General features: G+C 35.7%; 1 protein-coding gene and 2 pseudogenes across 1 annotated transcript; all 3 read left to right on the forward strand.

The window, feature by feature from the left end:
• The first annotated feature begins 7,232 nt into the window (after positions 1–7,232).
• LOC21395356 (polyphenol oxidase, chloroplastic) lies at positions 7,233–9,232 on the forward strand. The gene has a single exon (XM_010102268.2). It carries the CDS (start codon positions 7,262–7,264, stop codon positions 9,038–9,040), a length of 1,779 nt encoding a protein of 592 aa, XP_010100570.1. The 5' UTR covers positions 7,233–7,261; the 3' UTR covers positions 9,041–9,232.
• A 6,227-nt stretch (positions 9,233–15,459) lies between these two features.
• On the forward strand, positions 15,460–17,209 carry LOC21395357 (annotated as a pseudogene).
• A 7,627-nt stretch (positions 17,210–24,836) lies between these two features.
• On the forward strand, positions 24,837–26,591 carry LOC21395358 (annotated as a pseudogene).
• Positions 26,592–27,276: the final 685 nt, after the last annotated feature.

Below are 27,276 nucleotides of genomic sequence, written 5' to 3' on the forward strand. Positions count from 1 at the left end.
TGCCCAAGGTGAAGATGAGTACTTGAAGTCCATGGCTATGCATATGTGGCCCAAATTTCAGAAATATTGGTCACAATTCAGCCCCATTTTAGGCATTGCACTTGTATTCGATCCATGATATAAGATGCAGTTTATTGACTTTTGCTACAAGAAAGCTTTTAGGCTTAACTCTAAGGAGTTGTTATCATTGCGTGAGAAGTTGGAATCCCTTTTTCACGAGTATGCTTTGAAGCTTGATCATTCTGTCTCACCACCCACTTGCAAGAAAAAGGACAAGGGTAAAGCACCATATGGAATGGAAGTAGATGAGTCAGATTTGATGAAGGTAATATTTATTTTTCTTATATATTTACATTCTTGTACGTAGTAATATTTATCTTAGTAGTTACTAATGTTTTATTTATTTTTTACAGGAATTTGATGATGTTTCCAGTGATTTGTTTTATGATTCAAACAAAAAATCACAGTTGGAATTGTATTTGGATGAGCCTAGAATAAAACGGAGTTATCAGTTGGATATTCTCTCTTATTGGAAGACAAATCAGTGCCGCTACCCAATTCTTGCTGCCATGGCCCGTGATTTATTATGCATTCCTGTATCAACAGTTACTTCAGAGGCTGCATTTAGTGTTGGCGGTCGTGTGCTTGATCAGTTCCGTAGCTCTCTTAAACATGAGACTGTTGAAGCAATTGTATGTACAAGGGATTGGTTGTATGGAAATGAAGGTATATTCTTCAAGTTTTTCATTGTTCTCTTAAATATTGTTACTCTCAGTCTCACAAATGCTAATCAGTAACTTTTTTTCCTAGATGGATTCAAAGTATTTCATGAAGATATGGATGAGCTCATCAACAATGTCGTTGATCTTAACATACATTCTGAAAAAACTGTCGACCAAGCTTCTAACTCCGGATGCGCTTGAATTTGATTTTTATTATGGTTGTGTAATGTTTTTTTTTTTTTTTGCTTCATTTGAACTATGTGGTTTTAGGACTTTGTTATGCAGGTTTCATTTCATGTGATGTTTTCTTTTGCATCATGGACTTCTTTTGCATCAATGTGGTTGCATCATGAATTTCATGTAATGTTGCTGCTGGAATTTTATTATCTATGCTTGGATTTTGGTACTTTGTTAAGATCTTTACAAAATGGACTGAAATCTCCAATTTCGTGTCAATTTCGGTTTACCAGATTCGTGTCGTGTCTCGGGTTTGCGGGTCAATTCGTGTCGCGTGTCACTTTCGGTTCGTGTCGTGTCGACCCGCAACTTGACCGTGTCGTGTTCGTGTCACGGTTCTCAATTATTTTCGTGTCACGGGTCGTGTCCGGGTCACGTGAAAAAAAAACTGACACGGCACAAACACGACACGAACATGACACGCGACACGAATTGACACCCCTACTCTAGAGACTCCTCTCTCTATAACCGAACCAAAAAGAACTCTATTTAAAACACTGATCTAATTCACTTATCAATTTACAATATTACAACTTGAACCATTAAGCTCCTAACGGATAGTCAAGGAACTAATGCTATTGGCTAATTCAAAACTAATTCTGTTTGTCTAAACTTAGGGCCCGTATTCGAGTTGAGATGTGATTTAATATGAGAGCTTTTTACTGTAATGAAAAAGTTATATGTGACTGTTTCTGAGAGCTTTTTACTGTAGCAAAACTCGAATTGATGAGATGAACAAGACCTTAATCTGTTATAACAAATTAGACCATATGTCCTGCTGTTATTTGTCCTCTGTGCTGAGTCAGTAAGATCTTAGCCACATCTTCAACATAAATAATAGGACAAGCCACATATGATCACTTTAGTTTGTATTAAGAAGATCACTATTGTTATTCTTCCTTATTTTTGTTCCCATTCTTGTCCCTCTAGGAAAAATGTATTATACATTGGCACTCATTTTTCTTTTCTCTATCCTTTAAAAAAAAAAAATCACTTTGATGCCCTGTGTTCCAAATAATGTAAAAAATAAAAACACTACATTACAAAAAACAAAAAAAAAAATGTCATTCTAGACACAAAGATGGTACTTGTAACCCAAGGGTAGCCACGAGAAGATGAAAACCGTTGTAGAAAACAGAGGATGATTTGTATGCTAAAAATGATGACACTGTTTTGTGATTACTTTGGTGCCGAGGAGTGGGGCGGGAAAGGGAAGATTAATGGATCAAGATCGAGTTTCGTTCTTAGTCACCATGAGCAATTTTAAGGCCTTACTTGTTTAAGCTTTAGAGTTGTTTAATTCGCAGTTTGAACCGCTATTCAAACATGTTTGCTACAATTTTTTTCTTCCATAAAAAAAAAAAAAAAAAAAAAAAAAAAAAAAAAAAAAATTTAAATTTTAACATATACTTAATATTTAAGTCGCAACTGCTTTTGACCACTATGCCAGGGTCCTCATTGATGTTGATCTAGCTAATCCCTTCCCGGATAGTATTCTGGTGGAAAAGGATTATTCCATATCTTTGTTTCTTTGAAATAAGAGAATTTTCCACTTTTTTTCTGCATATAAATCTATAAGATCTAGAGAAATTGCCAATAGGTCCACCGTTAGCAAGATCGGCACCGAGAGCAACAGTATTTGCAATGAATCATCCACCTTCACGACACGCCGCTAATCCTTTGATTTTGAAGTTGTTTGGAGGAACTGGACTCTGATATGATCGATTGTTAATTTTAAATAAGAAACATCCCAATCGATACCTGACTTGGCTCCCTTATATCCTGTCCCAATTACCGCCCAAATCGTTAACAACAACAATAATAATAACAACCATTTTTCCAATAATAATAATATTAGTACTCTTGATTAATACCTTTTTATTAATATAGTTATTTAACTAAAAAAAATATTAATTGAAAGTAAGTGATAAAAATTAAAACTCATACATTTTTAAAAAGTATTTATCAAAATTTATCTTTTTTAATCTATATTGAATGGGGGCCTCTTTTTTTTTTTATGCCAACTCACCAAACGGTTAATTGTTATTTTTCTATTGATACATATAGATGTGACTTTTTTAATATTAATTGACATTTAAAATGTCAGTTACTGAGTAAAAGAAAATAATAATTCAAATCATATTAATACATGTTTAGTTCGCTAATTTGAGTTTTTAATTTGAGTTGAGATGTGATTTTCTATGAGAGTTTTTTAATGTAGCAAAAAGTTAAATGTGACTGTTTCTAAGAGCTTTTTACTGTAGTAAAACTCAAATCAGTGAAATGAACGGGGCCTAGATATGCTTGTTCTTTTGGAGTAAAACTCAAAAAAAGTTTGAACTTAAGTTACAACTTTAATAAAGTTCATGTTCGTTTATCAAAATTTAAGTTTGAATTTGAGTTTGAGGCTAAAATCAGAGTTCAAGTTTCTCCTTCAACTCAAGTTAATGAACAATATTTTTTCTATTCTTAAAAACGTCATAACTTTTTCATTTTAATTCCGATTGAGATGATTTTTTTTCTATACGTCCCACCTATATACCATATTAAAAATTTTCATCACCATTGAGTTTTTAATAAAATACTATATAAATACAAATTCAAGTTTTGACTAACTCAAACACAAACTCAAATAGATTCTTAATTCAAATCATAATTCAAATGTGCACATCCAAACACAAACTCAAGTTACAACTTTAATTTAAATTATAATTCAAATTTAATTCAAAATCTACACTCAAATCATCATAACTTAAAAATACAACCAAACAAACCCAACTTGAGAGCCCTAGCTAATATTATTCTTCTATATTCTTTTTTGCCTCGAATGAGCACATATTAAATGCATTAAAATTCTACATCAACTTTAAATGTGCCTAGGTCATTACAGAAAAAACAAAAAGTGCACACCTTTGTCATTTTCATCATCTCGTACATTTTGATGTGACATTAATACAAAAGAAAACAATCAAAATAATTGTTACTTTTAAAATATTTTTTCTTGTTGTGTTATAAAAATAATTCAATCCCTCGAACAAATATGTTTAGAGAACGTCGAAGGTTATTTCTTTCTTGAAAAAAAAAAATGAATTGGCTATTAATTTGTCAGTCCCTAAATTACGAATATCGTAACATTTTAGTCCATGAATCTCATGTTTAACATATTAGTCCTTGAATTTTCCTTTTCTTTTCTTGCAATATTGGTACTTTATAAGGTTCCTTCTGCAAGCTCCCTTGCAAAGGGTTTTGACTTTTTAACTGCACTTACCGACGACTTTTTCGTTCCTATATGGCTTTAATTATAGCTAGGAACTTGTTTATCGTTATAGCTATCCTTGTTTAGGTTACTGTTTTTCTTGGTGTTTCGTTGACCATAAAATTGACAATCAGTTTATACAATTTAATAATGATAAACATATGTACTCATCGTACATCACATGATTACTTGAAATTTTACAAAAGAAAATAGTTATAATATTAAGTGTAAACTTTTTTCTATACATTTAAAAACTGAAAATACTCAGTGTAACTATTTTAGAAAAATTTTCAGTCCTTTATGCAATAATCATATGATTTTTTTCGTTAAATTTTAAAAAATTTTGGTCAATTTAGTGCTATGGACCATCAAAATTATTAAAGAAATAAGCTTAGCAGTATTTTGTCAAAAAAAAAAAATTAAGGTGGTGGAGTAAGTTATTTTGTAGAAACTATGTTTTAATTATTATTTTAATTTGTTAACGGGTTGATATGTAGCCGAAGTAATTTTATATCTCACGTTATAAATTTTTTTATGCGGACAATATACAGAATTAATCTTTAAAAAATTAATTTGACAATTAAAAATAATAATATTTACAATTAGAGCTAAATAACATCCTCCACAATGAGAATTCTAAAAAAACAAAAAAAATTAATGATATCGAAGTGTCCGGATAATCCATAGAGTAATGATGTCAAAAATTCCAGGAGAACCAAAAAAAAAAAAAAAAAAGTGTCGGCCATGGAAAGAGAGGGCGTCCTTCAATTAGGGCCACTCACGTAAACCTTTGACTTCTAGCGAGAGCAGCCCACGTGCTTATGAATTTTCCGTGAAGATCAAGAGTACGTAAACATATGGACATCTATTTGTCCACATTTTCCACCGAAACGTGGAAATTTTGCCTAACCACATGAAACAAAATCAAGAAAACAGGGAGGGAAAGTATTGGGAAAAAGAGCGGTGACGTTTAAGTTTGTTCGGTTATATTTTTGAGTTATAATAATTTGAGTATAGATTTTGAGTTATAATTTGAGTTAAAGTTGTAATTTGAGTTTGTATTTAGATGTACATATTTGAGTTATAATTTGAATTGAAAATCTATTTGAGTTTGTATTTGAGTGTCAAAACTTAAATTTATATTTATATAGTATTTTAATAAAAACTCAATGATGATGAAAAATTTTCATAGGGTATATAGGTCGAGTTTTATTCGTCTATTCATTATGAACGCATAGAAAAAAAAATTATCTCAATCAGAATTAAAACGAAAAAATTATGGCGTAATATTGTTCATTAACTTGAGTTTGAGTTTAAGAACTTCAGTTGAAGGGGAAATTTGACCTCAGATTTTAACCTCAAACTCAAGTTAAAACTCAAATTTTAAAAACGAACATGAACTCGAATAAAATTATAATTTGAGTTTAAATTTATTTTGAGTTTTACTCCAAAAGAACAAAAATTAAGGTGGAGTCTGGAAAAGATATGAAACATATGCAATATGTCTTGACAATTACTAGGGAGGAATATGTGGTATCGATGTTAAGGAAGCATAGTTTATTGGCTTTGTGTACTGAAATTTGGAAAAACGAATGGTCTAGACTTTGTTGGTGGAATTTGAAGACGATGTGCATATAATGTAGATGTGGCTGGAAGTCTTACTGCTGAATAATCGTATCATATATATTCTTGTTTATTTTCGTAGGGACAAAATAAATCATACTCAACTTAAAGCAACATATTCCTTTAAAGGTTGATAACAAAAATATTTTCCGTGTGTTTTATTTTGAGAAGTGTGTGATTTTTTATTTTGTAAACTTCTTCATCATTATAATGAAACTAAAAGAGAACCGCGTGGTCTTACATTAAGATGAACAGATTTCGATTTCGCTTAATTTATTTTTTCCGTGATTTTATTGTTCTCAGATATGTAGAATTTAGGACGTATAATTCTTAATGAGCAAGTGATGCGAAATTGGAATTTGACTATGATTCTTTAGAATATGGGTGATCAGTCATTAGTTTCTTGTATTTAGAAATATCGAACTTTCTATTTAATTATCACACAATATTAGTATCTGGATTCTGTTCTTATATCCCCTCTTTAACCCCTTAATGACATATTGTTGTGTCAATTAAAACGCCAAATTAATTAAAATTCAATGTGAAGTGAATTAAATCATACCGTATCATTTAACACATTTTCAAACAGACTAAATACAATAATTAATTTAGAGAGAAAGAGAAAAATAGGTCAAGACTTGAGATTAATTAAAATTAATAAGTTAATAATTTACATAAGTTAATAAATATGCCAAAATTACTGTTTTCGTCCATAACTTGTTTGGTTATGAACCATAACTTGACAAGTTATTCACGGTTTTTATCCATAACTTGTCTGGCTATGAACCATAACTTGACAAGTTTGTCCATAACTTATCTGATTATGAACCATAACTTGACAAGTTATGACCTATTAATTTCTATAACTAAAAATTGACTTATATACTTTCTTAAACTTTTCATATTAGTCTATTTTCTACTATTTTCCATTAATTTATCATTCATACAAATGTCCATGTCAATTTTAATTTCTACGCCAACAATGGTTGACATTACCATCAATTAATACATTTGTTTGTTATCCCTATCCCCCTATCCTCCCCCTATCCTCTTAAGAATTAATAACATGTCATGTCATGACTTGTCATGACTTTTTAATTGATAAAATAAAAATATTTTAGACATTTTAATTAAGTGCCATAATATTATTAAAAAAAATATAAAATAAGACAAAATAAAAAGACACATGAGTTCGTTCAACAAAAGAACTTTGAAGTCAATTCTTTGGAGAGAAATATCTCTTTGCGATTTGCTTATTTTCCATCAGCAGGGGACCACACACATGCAGCTAATCGAAATGCCGTGCGGAATTGTCATTTCGATTTTTGTGTAGTCAAACAACCAATGAGACAACAGTCACCATAATCATAGTATATAAACATACATATCTTTACCTCTTTGTTCTCAATCAATCTCAAAAGTCATGGCTTCCCTTTCTCTAACACATCCACTAAATCTCAATCCTAGTACTGCCATCTCCACCTCTTGCTTCCCTCCCTCATTTGCCGGAAAAAAATCCCACGCTCCCAATCATCGCTATAAGGGGCAGTCGACCACATGCAAAGGTTCTAGGGAGGATGACCAAAGTCCTCTTGGAAAGCTTGACAGGAGGAATCTGCTCATTGGCCTCGGAGGGCTATACGGCACCGCGGCGGGGCTCGGCTCCGATCCATTGGCCCTCGCTAACCCGGTGGCGCCGCCTGACCTATCCAAATGCGGTCCGGCGGACTTCCCCCCAGGCGCCACGCCTACCAACTGTTGCCCACCAATATCCTCAAAGATCATAGATTACAAGTTACCACCAGTAAGTAAATTGCGTGTTAGGCCTGCAACTCATACAGTTGACGAGGCGTACATTGCCAAGTACAACAGAGCAGTTCAACTCATGAAAGATTTACCGGATAGCGATCCAAGAAGCTTCTCGCAGCAATCCGACATTCATTGCGCGTATTGCGATGGCTCCTACGACCAAGTGGGGTTTCCCAACCTTGAGCTCCAAGTTCATGAGTCATGGCTATTTTTCCCGTTCCATCGGTGGTACCTCTACTTCTATGAGAGAATCTTGGGAAAACTTATCGACGACCCGACCTTCGCTTTGCCGTTCTGGAACTGGGACTCTCCACCGGGCATGCAGTTTCCGGCGCTCTACGCAAATGCTAAGTCGCCCCTCTACGACAAGCTCCGAGATGCCAACCATCAACCGCCGGTAACCGTTGACCTTGACTACAGCAAAGCCGATGCTGGTGTTCCGACGACCAGTAAGGACGTTCAGGTGTCAGCTAACCTCAAGATCATGTACCGGCAAATAATAGCCAACGGGAAAAATGCGCGGCTGTTCCTCGGCGAGCCTTATCGCGAAGGAGACGATCCTAGCCCCGGGCCGGGTTCATTGGAGAACGTCCCGCATGGACCAGTCCACTTGTGGACAGGCGATAGCACACAGCCGAATTTTGAGAACATGGGGAACTTCTACTCGGCTGCTCGAGACCCCATATTCTTCTCACACCACTCAAACATTGATCGATTGTGGAGTGTGTGGAAAACATTGGGAGGGAAAAGAAATGACTTCACCGATCCGGATTGGCTCAACTCCGGCTTCTTGTTCTATGACGAGAATAAACAGCTTGTGCGTGTTAGGGTTGGTGATTGCCTTGACTCGAAAAAGCTCGGGTATGTCTACCAAGACGTTGATATTCCGTGGCTGCAGACCAAGCCAACGCCGCTTAGAACAAAGCGCGCTGTGGCAAGAAGTAGTAGTACTTTAGTTGGGGCTGCACTTGCGGCGGACACGAAGAAAACCACGACTCGCGTCAAGTTCCCGATAAAGTTGGACAAGGTGATAAGTACGGTGGTGTCGAGGCCGAAGAAGTCGAGGAGCAAGAATGAGAAGGATGACGAAGAGGAAGTGTTGGTAATTGAGGGAATTGAGTTTGATAGGAATAATCCGGTGAAGTTCGATGTTTATGTGAACGATGAGGATGAAAGTGGACCGGAAAATTCCGAGTTTGCAGGGAGTTTTGTTAACGTGCCTCATAAGAAGAAGGGAGACAACAAGACTAGAACTAATTTGAGGTTGGGCATAACAGATTTGCTAGAGGAATTGGAGGCTGAGGATGATGATAGTGTGGTTGTGACTTTGGTGCCAAAGTTTGGGAAAGGACTCGTCACCATATCTGGGATCAAAATTGATTTTATAGCATGAGATATCCCCAATGTAATTAAAGTGTTATGGTGTTTTGATTTGGAATAATCTTGTTTTGGAATAAAGCTTCTTATGATTTTGTAATTTTTCTTTTTTTTTTCCTTTCAACTTTTCCTGATCTTTATGGATATTAGTTTTGTGGTGGAACTAGCTAGCCTCCGGCAAAAAGCCATGCACCATCAGTTGAAAGCTCGTGATCTTGTCGTTTTCTGCAGTAAGTAGTTTGTCCTGTATATAAAAATTTATCGTAAGAAATGGACTCCTGACTTATGTATACTGACCTATAGAGAAGTGACAAAAACGTGTAGGTAATAGAAACATGAGTAGAAGTTTGGTTCGTATATTTAAAATTATGATTCAGAATCATTCTTATTTTATGTGTGTTTTTTGTGAGAGAAAAATACTGTAAAAAACCGTGCATCATAATTTAGAATCAGGAATTAATACAGGAAACAAACATCCTCGTAGATATTTTTTCATCTTCTGTCTAGATTGTATGATTAATTATATCACGTCACGTCATCTCACAATAAACACAAAAGAATTTATTAAAAAGTTGTTTAAATTTTCTACGCGACGTGACATGATATGATTTATTAAATATTAATTGAGACATCAAAATTAGACAAAAGATGTTTAATAAGTTTGAATGAAATATTTTTATTCGACTCTGTTTTTCTCAAACAATCTAAATAAATTTGAATTGTTGTTTAATTTTTTTTTTTTGAACTTGTGGAAGTTTAAACGTATGGACCAAATTGGGAATAACTGAACTAATTTTTGCAATCTCATCCATCGTTATATGACTCCTTTTTCAATAACCAGAAAGTAAAAAGAAAAAAAGAAATAAAATGACATGATCTAAAGAAAGTGTTTACAAGCAACTTTGAAATCTATTTTAGTACCCATTACTTATTATATATAGTCAAAATTTGAAATAATATATAAACAACTAAAATAATGTTTTTTTTTTCTCATGACTGTGGTTAGTGCCAAAAATAAGGATCTTTAGTCTTTAATATGTAAATAATAAGAGAAGAAGAATCTAGAATAACCATATCAAAAAATTTTAGAAAGAGAGTTTGGAAAATTACAAAATCCAACCAAAGCTATTTTTTAAAAGAAAAACTTATATATATATATATATAATACTGGATTTTAAAGAGATTTTTTTCCCTTTAAATCATGCATTCTATTGTTAAAGATCTCTCTAGACATCTAGATGATGACTTGAACATGAAATACAAGTATAAAAAAAAAAAAAAAAAAAAAAAAAAAAAAAAAAAAAAAAACTGAGTATTTCAAATAACAACAAGTGTCAAATAACTAATAAATGGTATTATTGAAACTTGTCCATCGAACTTTGAATTTTTTCTTATCATGTTAGGTTCTAGCTAGCAAAGGAAAGTTAAAAGAAAAATAAGATTCCTATAAATTTCAATTATATGAAAATTTAAATTTTAAAGGAATATTTATAGCTAAGATAATTAATATTTTATTCTTCTATAATATAATTTGGATAGCGTGTCATATATTTGTATATATATACATACATATATATATATATACATTAGTTCAGTAATAACTACCCAAGTGTTAAAAAGTATAATCTAACATTTGATATCGTGAAGCTACTTGGATTTTATGCTTTTGGAGGTGAATATTAATTTCTGGTATTATAAATTTATTGATTTTCTACGACGGAGGAATATCCTGATCAAGTACTTCTATACATGTCGTTACGTTGCAAAATGAACATTTTTGTTTCTTTTTTTTTTTTTTAGTCGTTGACTGGTTGACGTTGCGAAATCAGGATTGCATAAGCAGCAAGAATAAATTAATACCGATGAGTGGTTGGGAAGTGCCATATTGTTTTGGAATATAACGGAGTATCTTGGTTTAATTTAGATAAATCTGATGCATATTCTCTAGAATTTTAGTTTGGTTTAACGCAAATGCTTGGCTTAGTTTAGATGAGTTCGTGGTAGATAAAAGACTATGAAAAACATAATAAAAATCTAGGCACTGAATACTATAAATTCGTGGAACTTTTTTTTTTTTTTTTCCCCTCCCTATATATTGTCACAATGTTTACGTACCTTCATGATGTTTGTTCCTCTGCAGGTAGTTAATTGATTGACAAGGCATGGGATAGTTTCCATTTGATTAAATTGAAGAACGCGAGTTGGATACAGTGAAGTTGTAAGAAAAATTTGCCTATTAATATGGTAAATAACATGATAAAAGAGATAAATATCTCGTAAAGTGTATATAAATCTGACGTTTTATTCTTATTATTAATTAATTTTTTTAGTCAAAATAATTATATTAATTAAAAATAATTAATAAAATTTAAATACTTTAAAAATAAATTCAACAATTTGATCTGTTAAATACACTATTCGAGCCAGCCTGCAATTGGCTCGCCTAGTTGGGCTTATCTTCCTACTATTGGCGCAGCCGGTATTTTCCTCTCAACTTGCATGTGCAGAGCTAGTTAGTAGTATGTTCAGTTTGGCAGCTTTATCCGCCTATCAGGTAATCTACTCGAGTCTAAGAGACTAACACCGGATATGACCGATACTTTGTTTTTAGGTTTAATTTCATAAATAGTTAGGTTTACTTTCAATTTTACTTTAATATTTAAATTTTTAAACGTCACACAATTAGTTTATAAGATTTTATTTTATTTCAGTTTCAACCATTCTATTAATTAAGTGTTAAAATTTAATGAAATCTATGTAAATTAAGAATTAAAATTGAAAACAGTTTAAATTTTCAGATTATTTGTGAAAATTAATTTTTATTTCTTTGAATTATTTTGTCCCTAAATTTTATATATTTTTAATTTTAGTCATTAATTTTAATAGATTATGTCAAATATTTAACACCAACCTAACAAAAGGATTGAAATTAAAACAAAGTAAAACCTTAGGGACCAATTGTAAGATGTTTTAAAAATCATGGACTAAAGTTCGATTAAGAGTAAACCTCAAGGACCATTTATGAGATTAATCCTTATTTTTAAAGCAAAATAATCTAGCAAATTAATAGTGTTAATCTACCATAGTACACTTAAGCGATTTGTGACTGCAGTGTTAAAGATGAGATGATGACTACAGTGTTTAATCAAGATATCTGAATTAAAATAGGGTTTAGATCTTCAATCCAATTTTTGTGTCCCAAAACATGTCTAATTAAACACGTAATTTCACTAGATTTAAAAATTTTAAACCTTTTCAACTCGATTTATCTTAGTGGACGTTTGGTTCATAGAGTCGGAACCATGATTCAGAACTATTCTCGGTTTACGTGTATTTTTTGTGAGAGAAAATACTGTAGCGAATTACGAACCATGATTCAAATCATGGTACGAATCTACCAACCAAACAGACGATTACCTTTTTGATCCATCTAACTCACGTTTAGCGTATGCCATTCCCTTTTTTCCACTTGCTAGGTTTCACAAACTTCATCCCACCTTTTATATGTCCTAACACATCTTTTTTTTTTCTTTTCAGAAGACCAATCACATGTTTTGTACAATAATTGAATTATTTTGTTGTTTTTTAAAAATTATTGCCATTTATTTTGTCTCTCATAGTACTCATATAATGTTTTCCAAAAGATCAATTATTTTTGTTAGCATATTTTTCCCAAATAATAAAGTTTTTATTTCTCACATTCCTAAAATCTTTGTGTAATTACCTTTTCATGTGCCTCTCTCTCTCTGTGTCAAGAGGTGTGACTAGGGTTTTGAGTTTAGGAACCTCTTTTAGGGACAGATTTTGGCACTATCAATGGTTGAACAACGAACTCTCGCCTCTTGAGATTGGTCGCTATAGTTATGGTTGGCCGTTGATAGGCATGGTCCATGAGCGATGGAGGCATAGATTTGGTGTGAGTTGGGGGATATATGGTGGCGCCCCTGCTCTTAGGTCTTGGTCCCTCATTGGTATGGTTCAGGGGAAGGTGGTTGTTGGCATATTTTTCCCAAATAATATAGTTTTCACTTCTCGTATTCCTAAAATCTGTGTGTAATTACCTTTTCGTGTGCCTCTCTCTTTGTCAAGAGGTGCGACTAGGGTTTTGAGTTTAGTATCCCTTCTTAGGTACAGAGTTTGGCACTACCAATGGTTGAGCAACGAACTCTCGGCTCTTGAGATCAGTGGCTATAGTTATAGTTGGCCATTGATATGCGTGGTCCATGAGCGATGGATGCATAGATTTAGTGTGAGTTGGAGTATATATGGTGGCGCCCCTACTCTAGAGTCTTGGTCCCGTCATTGGTATGGTTCGGGGGAAGGTGATGAGTGTCTTGGGGAGACTGGTGTCGGAGTTGGAGATGTGGCAGCTTCTGTTAGTGTAAGGGACGGAAGTTTCTCACAATTTTTTGGTGTGGAGACTTCGTTTGGGTTGCTTTTACTTTTATTTTCGTCGATGATGGTCGCAATTCTCCTGTTGGTGACTCTGTTTAAAACCATGTTTTTTGGCCTCCATACCGCAGTGGCTGGCTTGTAGCCACCTTTTCTTCCCATTTAGCTGAGGCCATTCAAAGTTTCCTTAGTGTTTTGTCAATTTTAATAGAGGTATAAATGTTTTCACCACGTTTGTATATTATAATAACAGATGTGGTTTCTCCACATTATGATTTTCTTAATGTATCCCACCTATTTGAGTTGGTTACTGACGATGTGTGTTTATTTACTACTAGATTTGTTTCTAGGCCCCATAGCTTGTGTCCCTAGTATTTAGGGTTTAGTCTTCGTCGACTGATTTTATACATTGACTATAGTGGTTCTTTGTAACGAGCTTTGTTTGCCTTAATTTTATTTATGCCAAGCGGGTCTTTTTCATTAGGTCTCGGCACTTGCATTTGCACCTATGCTTTATTCGTCTTCACTGGTGCATCCAGTCAATATTCATGGTCAAATTTTCTTATAGTTAGTGGTCATTTGTGACTATTATTAAGTATGCAATTTGTTAATTTTGGAATCATATGTTCCCTTTAAAAAATCTTTGTATAATTGCACATGAGAAATAAAAGGAACATAAAATAAGTATAATAATTGCTATATTTACCAGTCAAATAATATTTACTTTATTTATTTATTTTTTACTTGAACTATCTTATTCTAGTAGTTCTAAAGTGTTGAATGAAAGTAATTTTCAAACAACCATAAATTTACTCGTACGAAAAATTATTGTTTAGAGGAAAAACTTGCAATAATTATTTTATTAAGAAGTTCTAGAAGAATAAAAATTTTTATAACATAAATATTATTAAAGTAATTGGATGGAAAAACATTAGTTTACAATGAAAATGAATTATTGGAAATGTCAGGAAAAGATATTTATGATTTAATACTCTATATTTTTATTTTATAAAAAATGTATCATATATTTTGAATGTTCTTAAAATTATACCTCGAGTTTCTAATTCGTGTCAAATGTATACTTTTTCTTGGTTAACGGTCGATTTTGCGTAATTGATAAATAAACTTATAATGAAATAGCTTAGAAATAATTTTAGAATGAAATACTAAATAATAAATTTACTCTTTTCAACTTACTTTGATATGTTTTTTCCATTGTTTCTGTAAGCATTACGCTTAATACATCTTTTTCTATGAAAACTCCTATACGCTATAAAGATTAAATTTGTCAAGTCAAGTCAAAATAAATTGTTGACTTAGAAAAAAGTTTAAATATGATATGAATTTGACATAAAAATGTATGATTTGGAAAACATCCAAATATAGAGTTATATTTTGATAAATTCGAAATTCAAGTATGAAATAATGGAACTAAATTGATGAAACAAATTATAGTAATAATTCAAATAAAATATAGGGAAATTGATAAATATTTTCCTACATAAATATTTAAGTTGCAACAGAGATGTTAATTTTGCACTCCAAGGGAGAGATGCTCAAATCTATGCAAACCGAACCTTACAAGTACAAATGCTTTAGAGAGAAAAATCTCTTTCTTGTTTCATACATAATCAGGACTGCACGCACGAGGGGATCATTGCATTTTTGAGTTTGCTTTGTCGGAAAGCCAAAGGAGGAAGAGCAATACTAAGGCTTCGTTCATTTCACCGATTCGAGTTTTCAGTTTTAGGTTTCTACAGTAAAAAATTCTCAGAAAATATCACATCTAACTTTTTCTGCTACAGTAAAAAGCTCTCAGAAAATATCACATCTCAGCTCGAATTGAAAACTCGAATCCGCAAAATGAACGAGACAAATGTCCAAATGGGGACAAAATTCCAATCAAATTCAAAAAACGTAGGTCCCACCAAGTGTCAGATGGGGATTATCCCGCAAATCAGTATTTTTCAAGGAGAAAAGACTCAAAAATCTTACTATAAATTCATCTCTTTGCCCGCTTCATTCTCATCAATCTGGAAAGTCATGGCTTCCTTCTCTTTAACACATCCACTAAATCTCAAACCTAGTACTGCCATCTCCACCTCTTGCTTCCCTCCCTCATTTTATCAAAACAAATCCCACATTCCCAATCTCCGTCATCAAAGGCAGCCGGCCTCATGCAAAGGATCTGGGGAGCATGACCAAAGTTCTGTAGGAAATGTTGATAGGAGAAATGTGCTGATCGGTCTCGGAGGGCTATGCGGCGGCGCCGCCGTGGCGGGGCTCGGCTCCAATCCATTGGCCTTGGCTGACCCAGTGGCTCCGCCAGATGTAACCAAATGCGGGCCGGCGGACTTCCCCCCAGGCGCCATTCCCTCCGATTGTTGCCCGCCAGTATCCACAGTAAAAGACTACAAGTTGCCATCCGTAAGTAAATTGCGTGTTAGGCCCCCAGCTCATGCAGTAGACGAAGAGTACATTGCCAAGTACAGCAGGGCAATTGAGCTCATGAAAGCTTTACCGGATAGCGACCCGCGAAGCTTCACGCAACAAGCTGATGTTCACTGCGCGTATTGCAATGGCTCCTACGACCAAGTAGGGTTTCCAAACCTTGAGCTCCAAGTTCATACGTCATGGTTGTTTTTGCCGTTCCACCGCTGGTACCTCTACTTCTATGAGAGAATCTTGGGAAAGCTTATCGGCGACCCGAACTTCGCTTTGCCGTTCTGGGACTATGACTCTCCTCCGGGCATGCAGTTGCCGGCGTTATTTGCAAACGTTGACTCGCCCCTCTACGACAAGCTCCGAGAGGCCACCCATCAACCGCCGACAATCATTGATCTTGACTTTAGCACAGCAGACATCGGTGTTCCGCCGAGCAGTAGTCAAGTGTCAACCAACCTCTGTACCATGTATCGGCAAATGATAAGCTGCGGGAAAAATCCGAGGCTGTTTTACGGCGAGCCTTATCGCGAAGGAGACGATCCTAACCCTGGGGCTGGTACTATTGAGACTGTTCCGCACAATTCAGTCCACTTGTGGACTGGCGATAGCACACAGCCGAACTTTGAGAACATGGGGAACTTCTACTCGGCTGCTCGCGACCCCATATTCTACTCACACCACTCAAACATCGATCGATTGTGGAGTGTGTGGAAAACGCTCGGAGGGAAAAGAAAGGACTACACTGATGCTGATTGGCTCAACTCTCTACGACGAGAACAAACAGCTTGTGCGTGTCTATGTTTGCGATTCCCTTGACACAAAAAAGCTCGGGTATGTCTACCAAGAGGTTGAGATTCCATGGGAGAAGTCGAAGCCAAAACCCCGTAGAGGAAAGAGCGTTTTGGCAAAAACGAGTACTACGGCGGCGACGAAGAAAACTACGACGACCGTCAATTTCCCGATAAGGTTGGACGGGACCATAAGTACGGTGGTGCCAAGGCCGAAGAAGTCGAGAAGCAAGGAGGAAAAGGAGAACGAAGAGGAGGTTTTGGTGATTGAGGGAATCGAGTTTGATGAAAATTATCCGGTGAAGTTCGATGTTCATGTGAATGATGATGAACAATCGCCGTGTGGACCGGAAAATTCTGAGTTTGCTGGGAGTTTCTTAAATGTGCCTCATTGGAAGAAGGGTGACAACACGATTAGAACAAACTTGAGGTTGGGCATAACGGACATACTAGAGGACTTGGGAGCTGATGGCGATGATATTGTGGTCGTGACTTTGGTGCCAGAGTGTGGCGCAGGACTCATCACCATCTCTGGAATCAAAATAAAGTTTATATCATGAGATCACCGAAGTAAATATTGATTTGTTATGGTGTGTTGATTTGGGATCATCTCTTCTTTATTGTGGTTTGCTGTCGCCTAGTGGTGTACGGAAATAAAGATTTCTACGGTTGTGTTTTTTTTTTTTTTCCCTTTTCTTGGTCTTGTAGGATAATATATAAGGGTTTTGTGCTTGCAAGGTCGTGCCTGGCGTTTTCTGCAATAAATAATTTGTGCGGTGTATAAAAATAAAGACGTTTTGCAATAAAGATGTGATTTTCAAGAATATATGTGTTGACAGTGGAATTTCGTCAACAAGATTACGTCGGATTATTACTTAGTAGTCAGTTGGGTTACCGGTCAAAACTAATTATATTCTCGGATTTATGCAACCGATTGTGTTTGTTTTCAAGGCATTTTGAAAATGTATCGATTTGTCGTTAAAACGAAAGAAAAGAACACACGAGATTATAGTAATTCACTCTATCACGAAATAGCTACATCAACTTGTTACTGTATTTTTCTTCTTCAAAGATTACAAAAACCTTCCTCTTCTCTCAGGGGCTTTGCCCCTTTTATATCTTGTTAATTACATATGCATATATTTGGGGTGGATTGTCACCAGAGGGTTCTCTAATGGTTTCTCTCAAATAGCCTTTTATCCTACTTGCCTAGACCGTAGCCTCTCAGCACCCCTTGGACTGTTCACTCACCCACGTTGTCTACTATTGCGGCTCTGCGGATCTTTTGTGATTTTCATTGGTCCGTTCTAGATGGTTTATGGGCAGGTAATCATTTCTTGTGCTATTGACCTTCTCTAAACCTAGAAGTAACCTAGGGATTTTCTCCTTGTCACCTCAGAGGTCATTCTTCGAACGTGGACTCAAACTCATGCGTTCTGCCCTTTGCGTCTATATCATATTTTACAAGGCGCGGCTTCCGTCCCGGTCGATCCCCTCACGGCACCGCTGGTCTGCTGCGAACAAATCATCCATGTCTCAACTGTGTGTAAGGTCGATGGTTGCATGAATTGTCTCATACGATCGGCCTCTTCACCAGATGGTGGAGGGGAAAATGAACTTTAGGCGTCGACCGCTGCCTGACGTGGCGGGTTTAGGGCCACGTGGAGCGTGTTCGTCATCCGACGTGTCAACACATATTTTTCCACACAACAATATGGACTCCTAATTATGCATATTTTCACAAAATAACCCCTGATTTTGGATTTTAATTAAGCATTTCGGTTCCCTGATCTATACTATATATCCTGTAGGACTTATCTTTCTGTTAGGATTTCTTTAATGAACGGAAAAATCAATACAATTCATACGACTCTAGAGTAAGTATATACGAAAATGTGGATCGTGCTCAGAGTACATTGAGAAATGGTACCAAGTAACCTAGCTTTGTTTACATAGACTAAACCGCAAGTTGAATATATTACATGGACCCAAGGCAAGTCACTGTAGAAGAAGATGTCGTGACTTATGATTCTATTAGTTTAACCGTAATTGATCAAAGTTTTAAAAAAAGTCCTTCTAAAGTGCTCAGCGCATGTGGGTTTCTTTTAGAGTGCGTTTGTTTTAAGAGTTTTACATGGTTCAAACTATAGTTATTGGTTCTCCTATAATGTTTTTCTCTCACAAAAAATTTAAATTTCAAAATCATAATTATGAAGCATAGTTTAAACCCATAAACTAAACGGACTCTTAGAGGTTTTACCCATGTTAAATAACTGTGTTATTCTAGTTTATATTTTTTTGTTCGACAATATTTATAGTTCTTGGCAACATATATATATATATATATATATATTTTTTTTTTTTTTCTCCTTTCTAGTGCTCTCCGGTCAGACAGTCATCAATACAAACGTCTGTTAGGTCTTACGTGAATAAAGAAATAAGAATTTAACCCATATTTTTTCTTGATATGCTCCTAAATACAATTGTTGTTATACGTTTGACTCATACTAGTTAAGTATTGAGCTTGCTACTTATTATTATTGAGTACTTTTTCTTCCCCTCTTTGAAACTGAGCTAGCTACTTATTATTATTTGACTAGTAAGATAAAAACGGGATCAGAATATGAGATAAATTTTATATCTGCGTCGCATAGTTATATTTATTTATCATATGATAAAAAGTGATCTATATCTATACTTTCAAATAAACCTTTTGACTATCTAAAAAAATATTGTATATATGACGCTACAGAGAAGAGTGGAGAAAGGAATCAAGTCGAATACATAGTCCAGATCAAGCAATACGCTCTACTTGGTTTTCAAACTCGGAATTCTACCCTTTTACAATGTGCTATATATATATATATATATATGTATGTATGTATATATATATATATATATACCACCTGAAACCATGGTTCTTAAGACAACATCAAGAATGAATTAAGATTATATGAATGACTACTCAACAAAGACGACCAGCAATATAACTAAAAGTCACTGCAACTCTAAATGACAAACTTGAAGGGGAAGGAAAAAAAAAACAAAAAAACAAAAAACAAAAACAAAAAGAAAGAAACTTTGCCCACAAGTTCATTGCTTTGATTTTAGGACGTAACATAGCCGTATGTTCCGATCATCACCGTGGATACATGATTTCATTCATCCGTTTGAAATTGTATCGGTTCAAGTCTCTCATGCAATGCTGAAACTTTGGACGGGCCGCTCGTGATCACCGAAAAGTTTGAATTTTTACCCGATGACCGAACTCGAACTGTCCAAAATTTCGGGCTGCCCGACTTGAATTTCTTCTTGGACGGGCTTCCTTTGGCTGCCTGAACCCGGTCGGGCTGCCCGATACTCGAATAGTTGCCTGAATTTTTAAATATTTTTTATATTATATATTTATATTATATATATATATTACAATTTGAAATTTAGAATGAACACACGAATTATATGAAAAAATCATTTTTTTATTAATTTTTAAATTTATAATTCATGATTGCCTCGTTAAAAACCTTACTAAGAAAAACTCAATTGGGATAAAAACTTAGTAAGGAAAAAAGAGTGCAATCATTGTGAGACGAATTACAAATTTGATGAACTTACAAAGTCTATACAAGATTACAATAACATTATACAAAGTAAATAAATATTTACAAATTACAAGAATAGAATTTAATTCGAAGCAAAATGATCATCTTGAAAATTAAAAGTTAATCTATTAAATTTGTCTATCCATTCTTGGTTTGCCGGTGAGATTGTATCGTGTAAGCGTTGGTCGGAACGATCCCAATCCTTGATGCACACCAAAGCTTCAACAATATCCTGTTGCAATGTATTTCTCCGTTCTTCAAGTATTCAGCTGGTTATACTGAATGCTTGTTCGGCCGCAACAGTGGAGACTGGGATCGAAAAAGTATCCATTGCCAGTCATGTTATGATAGGTCAAGTTAATACTCGTGCCCTCCACCACTGAACCAAATCAAACATTTCACTATTGTCTACAACTAAGCCCTCACTCAGGTACGCCATTAACTCGTTGAAGCCGCCGTTGTTGCGGCCACCTCTTGATAAAGATTCACTTCCAGATTCTTCTTGACCTTGAGTCATCGTCGTCGTCTTCTTCTTCTTCTTGGACAACCCAAAAACATTCAAGAATGAATGTGGATTGTCATCTCGTTGTTGCGGTTGCTCTATACGAGGTATGTTTCTAAACCTACTTTCATAAGAGCTATAGAGAGAAAATATTTTTTTCTTTATAATAGGAAATTGGTCAGTAGTGTCGATAGCTAAAAAATCACCTAAGTTATCTAATCCACTTTCTAAACCATCTAATTTTAATCTAGGGTCAAAAATAACACCGAAACCATACAACATTGGTAATTTAGACCAATATTTTTTAAACTTCTTTTCCATTGAGGCGATAGGAACTCGTAAAATCTCGTGTGTCCTAAATTCACTAAATAAAATAGACATTCTTAAAAGTTCTCCTAACGCTAATGGTGACGTTGGGTAATAAGTTCCACTAAGCTTTTAAGTAACTTCGTGAAATCTACCTAAAAAGTTTAACAAGAGTTCGGCAATTTACCAATCAGTTTCATCTATAAATCCTGCTCCTAATTTTGCACTAACATAATTTGTTATAGTATCTTTATAGGGGATGCATTGTTCAAGTATTATATAAGTGGAGTTCCATCTTATGGGCATATCTAATGCCATGCTTGTAGAAATCTAAACCAATCTTCTATTATTTGATTACTACCTTGAATCCAAGCAATGTTATCTCTAATTCTTTTAATATGACCTGACATTGATTTTAAACCAGATTTTACTATTAAATTAATTATATTACATGCACAATGTTGGTGAAATATATCATTATTACCGAATAAACTTAAATCATTTTCAAAAAGTTCTATTGCTTTAGTATTTGCAGTTGCATTATCTAATGTTATGGCCATTACTCTATCCCTTAAACTATATTTATCAATGATAGATAAAATTGTGTTATATATTAAATTGTCAGTATGTGATCCTATAACACATTTAAAACCTAATATTTTCTTATCTAAATCAAAAGCTTTATAATAATGTCCGGTTACAGCTAAATAATTTTTGTTGGTAACAGCAGACCAAATATCTGCCATTAATGCAACGCAACAACCAGCAGAGTGTAAAAGGTTGATTAATGCTCCCTTTTCTTGTTTCTATAATTTTAATGCATCTTTCCTAAGAGTAGTTCTTAAAAAAAATTGTGCATTAGGATTATGTACAATTTTAATATAACGCTGTCAATTGATTTGTTCAGTAAAACTAAGTGGTTGATCTAATGTGGCTATTAAGCGTGTCATTTCTATAAGATCGACTTGCGGATCGTATTTCCAAGTGGTTAGACCGCCGGTGTGACAGTCAAACGATAATTGTGTTTGGCGGAGATCGGGTCCGCCTCCTTACTTTTGAAGACACTTTTCAAAGTGTCTTCTCAAGTGTGTAGTAGCGTGAATACTGTTACCTTGTAATTTATCACCACAATATTTACATTGAGCTATGTATTTAATGTTATTGTTATTGTCGACCTCCTCGAATGTGTTGAAGTGGTCCTAAATTGCTGAAGTGCGCTTGCATTTCTGCTTCGAACTTGCAACACATGCACTGGCACTTCCGCTTGCCTCTCCTCCACGCCCACCACTATTACCTCCACGACCTCTAGTACGTCCACCATGGCTCGGATTTGCAGTTTCCTCAACAACTCTTTCTGTAGTTTGCAATTTCTGCATTTGAAAAACATTAGGAAATTGTCCTTCTTCGATGTTGAATTGGGCATCAATGGAAATATCACCACCATAACTAAAAGAAGCCATTATGAAAAATAAGAGAGATTGATAGCCCTTTGAGAGAGATTAAGAGAGATCGAGAGAGATTTAAGCGAGATTAAGAGAGATTTGAGAGAGATTGAGAGAAATTAAGAGAGAATGAGAGTTTTTGGGTGAGAAAAATAGTTGGGGGACGAGGGTATTTATAAGAAATTTTTTGGCTTGAAAAAAAAAAATTTCCCCAAAAAATTTGATTCCGACGGCTATGTGAAATTCTGGCTTTCGGGTTGGGTTCGGGCAAATTTGGGCAACGGTCTTAAAAATAGCCGTTGGGGTTTGAAAATTTGGGTACAATTTGGGCGGCGGTCGGGTTCGGGCAAAAAGAGCCGTTGGGTTCAAAATTCGGGCAGATATTCGGGCTAACGGTCAAAAACATTCAGGCATATTCGGGCAATGGGCAAAATTCAGGCTAACGGTCATAAAAATTTGGGTAAAATTCAGGTTACATGGTAAAATTCAAAAAAAATCCAACGGGCGGCAAGGTCGACTTCTCCACCGGCGGCGGGCAGTCGGAATGGATTTTTTTCGGGCTGTCCAAGCACGTGCCCGACTAAAAAGGTCGGACGGGCGGCGAATGGCACTGCCCGCCGTGCCCGAAAATTTTCGGGCATCAGGCATGCCCGCCACCCGAAAGTTTAGCACTACTCTCATGTAACTATGCTAAACCCCCAGCACCAAGAATTAATATGCAACCTTTTCATCACTGCAAAGATATTATATATATATATATATATATATATATATAATCTTCTAAGCCTCTGTTAGGCATGAATTTGACCTATAGCTTGGATTCTCCTTTCATCATATACAGAGGAGTCCCCCCCGCGTTTGGTAAACCCCTGCTGAGAAGTCCCTTTTTAGTTTATCACAGTCCCACAATGGCATTATGGGAACAAAATAAACATCACGATTTTACTACTCTTCTCTGTCTTCCGTTTTCAAAATCCGGATATGTCCTTTTATTTTATTTTTTTTAACAACCTGATATATATGCCGGCTTAACCAAGTTGTTCGCTACCCAAAATGCATAAAGTTATGAACTAAACGACATCAACAATGAAAGAACAAACAAACGACAATGACACGCAAGATGAGTAAACGACACTGCAATTCTAATACAACTCTAAACGACACTATGCAACACTCTGCAGTCAAATATGTACCTTTTATAGTTTAGCAGTCGTTTTTGACTAATTGATTGATTTATCCTCTGTAGCTTATGAACAATGCTGTAATGAAATATTAATTAACAAATTTACTCTTTATACAACTTAGCTTGAACATATAGATTTTTCGTAATTATTACTCTTTCCATATTGGTTAATATATCTTTTCATAATTAGTCGAAGCAATGGATAACGTGCAATATATATGCTATTCTTTCTTCATTAGGAATTAATAATCATAAAACGGCATTTTCCCTGATAACAATTAATTTTGCAAGGAAACTTCTGAAGCAACATGTTAATTCTCGTCCATATATAGGATAATTCTCTGAAGAGAAACTTCTCAGAAACGTGTCTGTGTTTCTGCGAATGCAGTACGTTTTTAATAACACATAAAGACACATATTATGTACTGCGCTTTATTCTTAGTATTAAGATTGCTTAACACTATCATTGGAGCAAATGCAGTAATTGAACAATATTAACGAAAACTCTAGCGCTGAACTGCCGTTGTCAACCCCTATAATTTAGTTCTGATTAGTTGAGTGAAATGACGTGCATTTAAGTTTGTTTGTTTCAGGAAAAAAAAAGTTTGTTTTGTATCTGTTTTTTCTGTAATTCTTTTTTGTTTGTGTGTGTGTGTGTGTGTGTGTGTGTTTTTTTTAAGAGATTCGCTGTAATGGGGCCTGATCAGAATGCGAGATGAGGTCAAGGAACGAAAGAATGGCTGCGAGACTCTGAAGTAGTACGGATAACTTCAGGGGAAGCAATTAAAAAAGGAATCATATGTCCTATATTTAGCTCAACAAATAGCACCAAATCCAACAGTGATTTTCTTACGTACTAAAGCTGGAATAGAGATATTAATTTTGCACCCTAACCGATATGCTCTAAATCTATAGCATATGCAGAAAGAATCTTGTAGTATAAATTCTATAGAGAGAAAAATCTCTTTCCTTTTTTTTTTTTATGAAATCCATCATCAGGACCGTACATGCAGCTATCAAAATATGGTGCAGAGTTCTAATCCACGAGGGGATTATTGCATTTGCTAGTTTGCTTTGTCAAAAGAGAAAAGTCTCCAAAATATGACTATAAATACATAATTTATACCCCATTGATTCTCATCGATCACAAAAGTCATGGCTTCCTTCTCTTTAACACACACAATAAATCTCATTCCTAGTACTGCCATCTCCACCTCTTGCTTTCCTCCTTCATTTTTACAAAATAAATCCCACATTCCCAATCTCCGTAAGCAGAGGAAGCCTATCTCGTGCAAAGGGTCTGGAGAGCATGACCAAAGTCCTATAGGAAAGGTTGATAGGAGAAATATGCTGATTGGTCTTGGAGGGCTATACGGCACGGTGGCTGGGCTTGGTTCCGAGCCATTGGCATTTGCCAACCCGGTGGCGCCGCCTGACTTATCCAAATGCGGCCCTGCGGACTTCCCCCCAGGTGCCATTCCTACCAATTGTTGTCCACCAGTATCCACGGTACAAGACTACCAGTTACCATCGGTAACTAAATTGCGTGTTAGGCCCCCAGCTCATGCAGTTGACGAAGAGTACATTGCAAAGTACAGCAGAGCGGTTGAGCTCATGAAAGCTTTACCGGATAGCGACCCGCGAAGCTTCACGCAGCAAGCTGATATTCATTGTGCGTATTGCAATGGCTCCTACGACCAAGTAGGGTTTCCGAACCTTGAGCTCCAAATTCATTCGTCCTGGTTGTTTTTCCCGTTCCACCGATGGTACCTCTACTTTTACGAGAGAATCTTGGGTAAACTTATCGGCGACCCGACATTCGCTTTGCCGTTCTGGAACTATGACGCTCCTCCGGGCATGCAGTTGCCGGCGCTATATGTAAACGTTTACTCGCCCCTCTACGACAAGCTCCGAGAGGCCACCCATCAACCACCGACAATCATTGATCTTGACTACAGCACAGCAGACATCGGTGTTCCGCCGAGCAGTAGTCAAGTGTCAACCAACCTCTGTATCATGTATCGGCAAATGATAAGCTGCGGGAAAAATCCGAGGCTGTTTTACGGCGAGCCTTATCGCGAAGGAGACGATCCTAACCCTGGGGCTGGTACTATTGAGACTGTTCCGCACAATTCAGTCCACTTGTGGCCTGGCTAAAGCACACAGCCGAACTTTGAGAACATGGGGAACTTCTACTCGGCTGCTCGCGACCCCATATTCTACTCACACCACTCAAACATCGATCGATTGTGGAGTGTATGGAAAACGCTCGGAGGGAAAAGAAAGGACTACATCGATCCGGATTGGCTCAACTCCGGGTTCTTGTTCTACGACGAGAACAAACAGCTTGTGCGTGTCTATGTTTGCGATTCCCTTGACACAAAAAAGCTCGGGTATGTCTACCAAGACGTTGATCTTCCTTGGCTGACGGCCAAGCCAAAACCCCGTAGAGGAAAGATTGTCACAAGTTCAAGCAAGACTACCGCAGTGACGAAGAAAACTACGACAGCCATCAATTTCCCAATAACGTTGGACAAGGTAATAAGTACGGTGGTGCCGAGGCCGAAGAAGTCGAGGAGCAAGGAGGAAAAGGAGAACGAAGAGGAGGTGTTGGTGATTGAGGGAATCGAGTTTGATGAAGATTATCCGGTGAAGTTCGATGTTCATGTGAATGATGACGAACAGTCGCTGTGTGGACCGGAGAATTCTGAGTTTTCTGGGAGTTTTGTGAATGTGCCTCACAGGAAGAGGGGTGACAACAAGATCAGAACACACTTGAGGTTGGGGATAACGGACATACTAGAGGACTTGGGAGCTGATGATGATGATAGTGTGTTCGTGACTTTGGTGCCGAAGAGTGGCAAAGGACTCGTCACCATCTCTGGGATCAAAATTGAGTTTATATCATGAGATCATCCAAGTAATTGATTTGTAAGGTGGTTGATTAATTGGGATTATATCTTCTTGATTGGGATGTTTGTTGCCGCCTAGTGGATTTGAAATAAAGATTTCTGAGGTTTTGTACTCTTTTTTTTTTTTCTCTTCATTTTCTTGGTCATGTTGGATATAATGACGGTTTCGTCGTTGAAAGGTAGTGCTTGGTGTTTTCTGCAATAAATAATTTGTGCGGTGTATGAAAATAAAAATTCTACTTTCAATAATATATGGACTCCTAGTTATACATGCTGTAACAAAATCACTCCTTATTTTCTATTTTATTAATTAAGCATTTCGCTTTCCCGATCTAAGGACTAATCTTTCTGTCAGGACTTTGTTAAAGAATGAGAAAATGAACAATTCATGTGACTCCATGCTAATTCTTGTTTTTCTAGTGCTTTTATCGTGACAATCAATAATACAACCTTTTGTTAGATCTTATATAAATAAGAAATAAACCTTTAACAGGAGAAAGAAAAAAAAAAAAGTGGATCAGTTAGGTTCTGTTCTAGTGTGTAAGCATCTCTTTCTTCAGTCGATTCGTCTACTCATATTCAACGTATGATTCTTATCCAATTGTTTCTTCCGATAAGTCTTAGGAAATGAATTCGGCTGGGAATCAAGTCAAAATACATGGCAAGAATAAGAAGAAAGCTAT

Source organism: Morus notabilis, unplaced genomic scaffold (genome assembly GCF_000414095.1).
Source record: "Morus notabilis unplaced genomic scaffold, ASM41409v2 Scaffold1428, whole genome shotgun sequence".
Classification (NCBI taxonomy): Eukaryota; Viridiplantae; Streptophyta; class Magnoliopsida; order Rosales; family Moraceae; genus Morus; species Morus notabilis.